Raw genomic sequence first — 10,246 nt, forward strand, 5'->3', positions numbered from 1 at the left:
ACCTACAAACAGTATTATGATCTTAGAATTTATTTGCATTTTATGAATGAGTTTGAATACGAACTGCAAAACCATGTACATAAAAATAATAAATAAAACATTAAAATCTCTGGCACTGATAACAATAATATGGCCATGTGTGAGCTCTTTACAACTACCTATAGGAGTAATAACTGATATCACAACTGGAGTTCTTCAGCATTACCACTCAACGTGCGTGTTTATCCTGCAATCGACACAAGAACCAGGTGAGTACAAAATTTTGTGCGTTCAATATCAGCCTGTTCCAACTTTCTCGTTTCTGCTTTATACCTTCTTTAGTGACTGATCCTTACATTATTTATTTATGCTGTTTTAACTGCGGAATTAATCCCAATTACTGACAATGTAAGGAGAAAAAAAATTTTGTTTTATGGGCTTTGAACAAATATTTCCACTGTCCATTGTATTTTCATTTTAGTTTGTACTTAACTGCTCGTCCTTCTGTTGCTAATGAGTGAGGCAAAGTCAAACAGTTTCAAAATTTGAAAATTTTCGTTAATGAAATAATAAATAAATAATCTTAGAAAATATTTTTCTTTATAGATCAACATGTAAGAATAGTAAAATCAGTGGAAATATAAATAATTCATATCTGCGTCAACATAAGTCTTGCATATTTTAACTACGTTGGAAAACTGAATTCTCCCGGATTACTGCAATTCCATTTCAGGGTTTGATAATGACAAAAGAATTGCTCTATTTCTCAAGATTTTGTCGAAGAGACATATTATCGTGTCTACATTAACATTTGAATCAATGCAATATTTAACGGAGGACATCAGATGTTTACGTCTCTTCGTGATATGTTCCAACAATACTGAAAACATACAAGAATCACTCGCAGAGGTAATTTAATATTCCTGTATATTTTTGGGGGGAATGTATATAATTATGGTGAACTTCTAACCAAATATCATTTCCACGCTATAATAATGGCTTAAAATTAATTAATAAAAACGATTATATTTGCTTGTAACAACACATACGAATTCAAATAAATTTAAATGTGTTTTCCAAGGTATCTGGAATATCAAGTGGAAAATGGCTACTTTTCTACGATTCAGTAACACCGCTGAATGAGTTCTTCAGGGACATTCACATTCCTTTGGACTCTCAATTCCTCGTGGCGCAGTGGTCGAGCCACGAGCAAGCACGGTTCACAGAAGTGTACCACATTGACCACAGACTACTACCACTTCAAATAAAATGGGTTGGCAACTGGAGTTTTACTGCTGGCCTAGCCTGGACAAACACATCTCATGTACATAGAAGGAGTGATCTTCAAGGTCTTATCATCAAATCAGGATTTATTGATTTTGTAAGTTTCAGTACATTAATTGGAAAACCCTGTATTCTCACTGGTGAAATTACGCGTACGATATATAATGTATGCTTAAAAATATATTGGGGAAATGAAAGTGAAATGGTTGAAAGTGTTTACTGAACCTGATAATACAAATTCTCTGTTACTAGAGCAACATACTTTATGCCACTAAATTCAGAAGGAACAAACCAATACAAATTCGTGGATTCTGTTACGAGATCTGGAACGCACTGCGGAAGAAAATAAATTTCACGTAAGTGTTGTGTTACATACGTATTTTCGTATTCAGGAATCCATCCTTTACACATGATAACAAATTTAGTCTTAGGCAGTAGTGTCCTTCAACTTAGTTAGCTTTGGAGATTTTTAGTGATAGAAATTATATGTTAGGTTGGGAATATACTAACAGAAAAAGATATTTCTAAACAAAAACATCGTGGAACTGGTTTCATATATACTATCAGTGTTAATGAACTGCCTGTTGCTGAAAAGCCACACGTAACAGTTGAATGATCTCAAAACAAAAATTTTGTTCTCTGATATCAGACACTAGAAAAATTCACCATTAATTTTGAGACAGATGTCTTGTTGTAGCATGGAGAAAAGATTACATAATTGTTAATTTTTGTCCTTTATATGACTAATAAGTAATTTAAATACAAATAATTTAGGCTACTTTGAAAATTACTGAACAACTTCCCACACTCGTTAATTAAAATACTGTGATCTTAGAACCAAGAGTTGAATTACTTTTTGTGTTCAGGAATGACTACTACATGCCAGAAGACAGAGTATTTGGTTCGCTTGAAAACGGAAAATGGAGCGGATTAATAAAGATGCTTGTCGCTGAAGAGGTAGATGTTATCATCCTAATTGTTATGAAAACCCCAAACAGAATGTTGGCTGCCGATTTCTTCACACCTCTTGTAAAGACAAAGTAAGTATCACCAGCAAAATACAAACCATTGATGGATTCAATTTCATAAATCCTTTCGTTTTCCAAGTTGAAATTTTGTAATATTATGGAATATCACTAAAAAATAATTTTAAAACACACGAATGTAAATATCTTTAAGTGAATAAGTAACAATTCATGCAGAATTCTTTTCAAAAAAGTTGCGTCATTCAGGTAGTAAGTGCAAATTGTTGCGTCTGTGGACCCCTCAGGTTCATTTCGAATTTCACAAGAGCCAGCCACTGCAACTTCTCTCAGCCAGCTTAATCCACTTCACAACTCCATAGCCTATTCCTCTATGATGCATTTTAATATTATCCTCCTGTGCAATTCCATAACCACATTTCTATATTATATGGAAAATGTTTCAGTGTACTGTCGTGTAAATTTTTCACTGGTTACAGGTTTAGCATTTATGTCAAGAAAACAGAAGCTGTCGAGAATACACTGAAACAATTTTTAAAGCCACTGTCAATGAATTTGTGGCGTGCCTCTTGCGTTGCCATGGTTTTGATTACGATTGTCCTAACTGCACTGTGGCACACTTTGAAGAAGCACGAGACACAAAATTATAATTTTCACAGCTCTGCATTCTACGTGTTTGGAATTTTCTGTCAGAGAGGTGAGGAATTTTCTACAAACCAATTCTGGTCTTCATGCACTGAATTAAAACAAATTTTAACATTTCTGTCTACGTCACAAGATGACAGTGGACTATACTTAAGTTTTAAATGTTTTTTGTATCCTTCAGAAATGTGACAGCAGATTGTGCTAGTTATTTGGAGAACACGTGGTTATCGAAAAGGCATGGCGAGTTCACATTCCTTCTGGCACACCATTCACAATCCCAAGTTTTAAAGAAATACTATGGGGGGAAAACTTTCCATCCAAATTTCCGTATCATCAATAATGAATTATGCTTTATAAGATAAGAGCTCAGAAAACCTACAATTCATGTATAGTTTACGTTAACTGTAAAAGAGATTCAGGTAATCAACGGACGGGCAACTGGATGGACAGTGTAGATAAAAATCCTCTAGTCCCTATAAAATTTCGTTTACATGAACCTAACAACTTCAAAGTAACTTGTCTAAACTGCAGGTTTGGACCCCACACCACAGACGTGGGCCTGTCGACTCGTGATCTTAACAGGTTACCTCACTGCTATACTTTTATTGGTCGCGTATTCCGCTAAGTTCATCTCGATCCTCACCGTCAACAGATACAAATTGCCATTCACAGACATAAAAGGATTTTCAGAACATGGAAATTACAAACTAGGAATGCTTCCAAATTCAGCACAGCTTAGCATTTTTCAAGTATGTACCAATAAAGTGGCTATATTTTCTTTGCCAAAAAACTGACGTAATAAAAAAAACAAGTTACAATAAAATTACTCTGACATAACTTTATGCAGACATCAGCAGACCCCGTTCTGAGGGATGTTTACAGAAGATTAGTAGTTCCAAGCAAACATCTTCCACTAACTAATGAAGAAGGACTAGCATCCACATGACAGACGAATAACTATGCTTATCTGACGTTGAGTTTGAGCGAGAAACTGATCAGGCCGTATCTCAGCTGCTCCATAGTAGAGGTGCCCAATTATTTTATTCCAGTGTCAATGAGCATGGTTGGAAAGAAGAGAAGTAAATTCAAGAACCTCTTCAACTACTAGTGAGTTTATCCACATTTGTCGCTTGAGCTCTCAAACTACGCCAGCGGGTTAACTAAGCAGCCTATGTATTAATCTGTTACTCTACTGATTTCAGTTTCACGAAGATGCATGAGGCAGGAATAGTGAAGAGAAATGAGGCAAACCTCATACCCCTAAAATTCACAGAACACGAACAACAACTTCCTTCAAGTGTGTCCCTGGAGAAAACATCGCCCATTTTCATCATTTTCCTTGCGGGTGTTTCAATGGCAGTTCTGCTTCTCCTATTTGAAATCTCCGCACACAAAATTAAACAGAAGGATGCTCATATGAGACTAGAATGACGTGTGCCCATGGCTCGAGGAACGCTGCAGTTCTAGTGCAGGCTGGTGTTAGAATCAAGTGGCTACTTGCATGAGCATACTTATTTTGTATTTTAAAGTCACATTCAAGTGTGCTGATTGAGTTAAGAGAAAATATAAAAATGCTAACACTTATTTAACCTATTAACTCTATGGATTATTCACCTATGAATGCCATAAGGATCTCACCTGAGCCGCACCTAATTTGCATAATATATTTTGTTAAAAACAGCAAAGAGGTTAAAATGGAACCCACTGAAATGATTGCCTAAGTTTATGTAACCCAAATTCAACTACAAGAACGAACACAGAAGTCAGTACACCGATCAACAAAACGATGAAAAATATTGTTACGGTTTCCAAAGTCACGCTGGACGGTGGATCGTCTAGAATCTCCGTGTACTTTGGTGGCCATGCGGTACTTTCAATCCTTGTCATTATTCCTGTTCGTTTAATTTCTTGAACACTGGAATTACAAAAACATTTTCTATAATCACACATGTAAAAACTTGGTGTTTGATGTCGGGATGGGGGATTAGTTACAGCATTCAGTGTTAAGGTATGGTATGAAATTCTGTAGCTGAGAGTAAAATGTAATTAGCACATGGCTTGAATGATCAGTGTTCAAATACCAACGAGTTTACGACAACAAGGGGCAATTAGGGTGTTATATTATAGAAAATAATCGTTCCTACATTCGGCTACCCTGCCCTCAGTAACCCTTTAAATCTCTGAAAATAATATTGATTTGAGTGAAAAGACACGCCATCATTACAAGATGCAACGTCCGAACTTACTGATGACTGAAGATTCTCTTGTAAGGACAAGTCTTGCTGATAATCATGGACGCTGTGATGGAGTAATAAGCCTGGGGGACTCCGATAATGCTGCAAGGGGCACTTCTGCCCAATCCTCGCAGTGTCGTGTCAGAAACCACGTAACTGTATTTTTCTCTTGTACATATCCGTTGCAACCCTTCAACGTCACTGCTCGGGAGGTTCCCTGCACCGGGATGAATTAGTTTCCGATAAACTTCCTTCAGCGTGGAAACATTAGATTTCTGAGGAAATAATCAAAAGTTCACACGCGAGGTTTCGCCCTAATCGGTCAGCACCTCTGAAACATCTGTCAGTTTCTACAAGACAACTTTAAGCGGACTTATGTTACCTTGAAGAACTCGACACGTGCAGAGCCTGACAGTACCCCAAGTTTGTAAGTTCCGTCTTGTAGGAGGCCATTGAAATCGGCGAAGGGCATGTCACGTCTTCGCACCGCGAGGAACGACATGAAAGAGGCAGAATATGCCACGAACAGAAGCAGCGCGATCAGATACGTCGTGATGTAGACGAGACGGGACGCACCTGTCCGAGGGGTTTCATCGTGACCTACGCATTTTACAAAATAACAAGGACAATCTATAGGTAGGCGTGAAAAATGTTATATAATTCGGACATCAAATATTAACTTTACTTCTGACACACCGTTGCGGAAAACCTAGACACGTCACATATATCAATGTCGTATGTTAGACGTTTCGGCATTATCGCATTCCGTCATAAAAGTTTTAAACATACACAACACACTGATCTCTCTTCTTATGTTACTTAACATAAAATATTAAAAATATGTATAAACCCCAAAAGATGTTGAGAGTTAAATACCCCACCACACATTTCATCTCGTTGGTTTGATTACCCAAATAATATTTGGTGAAGACGATCTTCATTATGAAATTTCCTCTCATGTTCAAATTTTATCCTCAGACACCCTCAATCGGTGTTTTTCCTTTAACATGAAATACAACGTTTCACGAAAGGTAAAAATATGATTTTTATATTATAATTTCTATAATTCTAGATAGTAGACGTGAAGTTATATTACATAATCCCGCATCGAACAGAATATGTATTATGGTCTTCTGGGTTATAACGCCACGCAGTTCCGTAGGTAGCTGCAAACTTTTTCCGTAAAAAACCACCTGCAGGACGACATGGCTTCAGAGCCTAGAAGGCCACATTCCACTCAGGCGTAAGCGGGCTTTGCACCTTGCTGGCAGAATGCTCCAAACACGTTCAGCCACGACTCGTATAAATTGTACGGTGTGTGACCAGCATCCACTTTGTATTCAGGATTCATGTACCACGTCGTAGACAGAATCACAGTAAGAACTATGATCGTTGAAAGCACAGCACCCCACAGTGTGGAGACGAACGGAGATAGAATATGGCTCAAGGAGCTGACTTCCATCCCAGGCTGCTTGATGTGGACCATTAATCTGCCAGTGGACACGAAACAGAGAATGGGAAATGATTCAGCTACGTACCCCCTGCCAGATTTGCATTAACGTCTCAGTGCATTTTCAGACTTTGCTACCGGTCTGAGATAAACACGCCTTTTCGTCCGATTTTCGACACTTACTAACCAGCCAATGGCAAGCTCAACAAGTCAAGAAATTACCTGCCTTTTATGGAACCAAAAAACCCAACTAACGGCCCCTATCCAAGGCCACATAATTCCAGTTTCTTTACTACACATTTTAATATTATACTTCCATACTTATATCTACTTCTTCTGAGTGGTCCCTTCCCTTCAGGATTCCAAACTAAAATTTCGTATGCTTCTATCATTCCCTATGCGTGCTACATGACCCGACAATCTCGTTTCAATATTAAAATATTCTCTCACTTCACGTTCCAGATCGGTGGTAAGAAACCAACTGCATCCATACGATCCACCATGTAGGCAAAGAAGCTGATTCCAACATCAACTTCTTTTCTAACGACCATGCCTACCGCGCCACTCCATGACCCGTTGTCCAGTCTAAATCCGAACACTGCATCTCTGGGTGCTACATAAACTGTACTGGAAATTATAATGTCGCATGTTAAAACAGCCAAAAAGAGCCAAAGTTCTCATTTTGGTTAAAGAAAAACGAGTTTGTACTTCAGCCAAAAAAGTCAAAGCAAATTTCATTTTTAAAATTCGCATAAAATTCTCACGTGAAATTCATTCGACGTTCCATCTCATTCCATAGTTCAGTCAGATATCCAGCGTACTTAACAGGTTTCTTATCTCTGTATTTTGCCACGGTAAGATATGGATTCTGTGAGATAGAAAAGTACAACTTTCATTAACATCGGTACTAAATTTATAAGAGCATAAATAATTATTTTGTAAAAGTTTCGCCCGTTTTGACACTACGTCACACCATTGAATAAATAATTTACAAATCTATTACAACTACATTTAAAAGCCTTTATTTACGTGTTAAATCACAACAAAATATGATTAAATTCATCAGATCCCGTAAGGTACGTTCATCACAGTCTTCACAACATCAAGTTATCTAACCTTATATTTCCTTACCACATTTTCACACTCAACTTCTCTGTGATAGGCTACCAATATCTACTCCTAATATAATGGCCAATGTCCGTCACGCTTGACTGGACGAGTGTGCAGTTCTGACTGTTGCGACTCTGGTAGCTACAAATGCAAACGAGGCTGCAGCGGTGTCTATGGTGGGGTCTGGCGGAGTCAGCACTTTTCGGGAGCCTGGAGTCAGGCGAAAGATTTTGTACCGGTGCATTTGCATAAGTAATTTTATAAATGTTCTATTTTCAATGCGATTTTCAAAGATGATAATGTAATAAATTGTTCTGATGTTCAACATGAATAGGTTTTTTTCTGTCAGCTTTGTTTGGGGGCCATGCGTTAAAAAGTACGTACGTAAGGAATAACAGCCGCCTTTATGGCGATTCCTTTCAAATCCTTCCTCCTCGTAAAAAAGGGAACTGAACTCCAAGATAAACCGCCATTGTAAGTCCAGTTTCCTATACAGAAAGTCTGCAACGGGCTGGCGTAGTGGACACGATACAACTCAGTGAGAGACAGCTGGACTCTCTGGGCAGACCACTGTGCCACCAGGAACTCACTGCCGAATGGAATGTGAATACCAGCGAAGAATTCCTCCACCGACGTACTACTATCCATAAACATAAGCCATCGGGCACGGCGAAAATTATCTGAGGCGGAAACCTGCCGAATATAAAAAAAATAACACTAACACTCTCTCAACGTGCAGATGTTATGGTGTTCAATCCTCTAGAGCCAAGTGGCAATTATATTGACCACCACAATTTCCCTAAACAGTTTTAACAAATTCATCGTCGTCATGGAGACGAGTTCTGTTTTCTTTGAGTTACGTACTGATTTTCGCATTAAGCATTTGTATTAACTTTGTTTCTCAAACAAATTCTGGGTTCAAATGTCGTCCCGGAGACCTGCTATCGTGACAGATATTTCATGGTTTTCCTCAGTTCCTAAGGTTAAATTCCAGAATTGCAGGTTTATTATGCCACAACTATTTTTCAAAATGCTTTCCAATTCGTTGTTCATAAATGTTCCAAAGATTCGACTCATTACTCTGCAAGACGTAGTACGACCTTAAGAACAGCTTTATCAAACAAACACAAGGGACATTGCACCATCACCTGCTGGAGGTACCGGCGAATCGTGTGGTCGCTAGATCGGATGACGTTTAGCGGACGGGAACAAAATTCCCTTTTCGAACTCAGGAACACCTCACCGGACAGAAGTACTGACATTACACGTGACTTTGAAAACGAGGAACTTAGAGCTGCTATTTGCCAGTCTTCTCGTAGACCTGCAACATATTTCTAAATGAGAGCTTCAAAATGTCTTCTCCGCGTTACACAAATTACAAGGTCCGAGCTTTCAACGTGTGTACCACGATAATTTTACTAATGAATGAAATAAAATAATTCTGGTTTTCATTTAAATAGACTCCCTCATATTTCCACGGCAACGTACAATTTCTGTTGTTAAAATTCACGAATAATTTTCATTGACCACACAGACAAAGTGAGTCACGTTTAATTAATTAACACCTTAAACCTGAACGTTCTTAAGCAAGATATCTCGTGCGTAATAATCTCAGTACTCGCCCTGGTGGTGTGTATGGCACATCAGGAAGACACAGCAAGAGAAATGTGTGTCCAGTACCCCGACACTAACGGCGACGACTGTGTCCACTGAGAACTCCGATGATTTTACACGCGCCACGAACAAACACAGTATCATAACAGGTATCATGATAACCTCCGGTTGTGCAGTGCAGCCAATCCGTACGAGAAGTTCAAACAAAGCTACAAATTCAAGGGCCACTAAAATTATGTACGTCTTCAGGGTAGACTTTCTTCACTGGGTAGTCGACAGCTGTTAATTCAGTAAAAAAATATATAATTTAACCAAAAGCTTCAATAAAACAGAATGTTTCTAACAAATCTACATTTCTGTTTCTTATACCAAAAGAAGTTCTACCATTTGACCTTGCTCAACAAAGATATAATTAAATTGTCAACTTATTTTAAGCGAGGTTGTTTAACAATTTAATAAATTATTAATTAATTTATTGTGTATTAATTAAAAAACTAGCAAACACTCTTCCATGGGTTTCTCTCACTTATTACCACACATGCTTTATACATCGTGTATTGTTTTTTCCTTCTCCACATCCTCGAGACGAGAGAAAGACAGATGTTTGAAATCTGTTGTACCGCTGTTAACACCACTTTTCAAAATACGTAATGAAGGCTAAATACTGACATACAAAGTTTCTTACAGTACTGATACGGTTAATTGTAGAAACACGGTGTGCCTTCACAGTTAATACACAGCCCAAGTTACACAAGTGTTGTAATAATGTAAAAATAATTCCATTGTGATGCAATCAATATAGAATTGTCTTATTGCGTGACGAAACAATTTCTCTTGTCAAGATTTTCCACATAATGATAAATTACAAATTTTGTTACCAGCTGTAATTACGAACTGTCTTAGAGAAATTTCCTGTCCTGTACTGTAATTATGCACCGTTGGGGACA

At 37.9% G+C, this 10,246-nt stretch overlaps 1 protein-coding gene and 1 pseudogene across 2 annotated transcripts; one reads left to right on the forward strand and one right to left on the reverse strand.

Annotated features, from left to right (window-relative positions):
• The first annotated feature begins 492 nt into the window (after positions 1–492).
• Positions 493–4,403, forward strand: LOC147873233 (glutamate receptor-like; annotated as a pseudogene). Its single transcript, XR_015536140.1, has 8 exons — positions 493–501; positions 1,061–1,360; positions 1,516–1,619; positions 2,130–2,303; positions 2,726–2,971; positions 3,418–3,640; positions 3,739–3,998; positions 4,094–4,403. The product of XR_015536140.1 is annotated as a glutamate receptor-like (transcript).
• Positions 4,404–4,580: 177 nt separating this feature from the next.
• On the reverse strand, positions 4,581–8,745 carry LOC147873234 (glutamate receptor-like). The gene is made up of 7 exons (XM_087352618.1): positions 8,070–8,745; positions 7,340–7,443; positions 7,026–7,202; positions 6,386–6,615; positions 5,508–5,725; positions 5,138–5,400; positions 4,581–4,806 (listed from the first exon to the last, which is right to left on the reverse strand). Exons 1-7 carry the CDS (start codon positions 8,337–8,339, stop codon positions 4,581–4,583), a joined length of 1,488 nt encoding a protein of 495 aa, XP_087208744.1. The 5' UTR covers positions 8,340–8,745.
• Between the last annotated feature and the right edge of the window lie 1,501 nt (positions 8,746–10,246).

The sequence above is a fragment of the Zootermopsis nevadensis genome, unplaced genomic scaffold, assembly GCF_977971745.1.
Source record: "Zootermopsis nevadensis isolate Lab colony 2312 unplaced genomic scaffold, Znev_1.0 Znev_ptg000021l, whole genome shotgun sequence".
Classification (NCBI taxonomy): Eukaryota; Metazoa; Arthropoda; class Insecta; order Blattodea; family Termopsidae; genus Zootermopsis; species Zootermopsis nevadensis.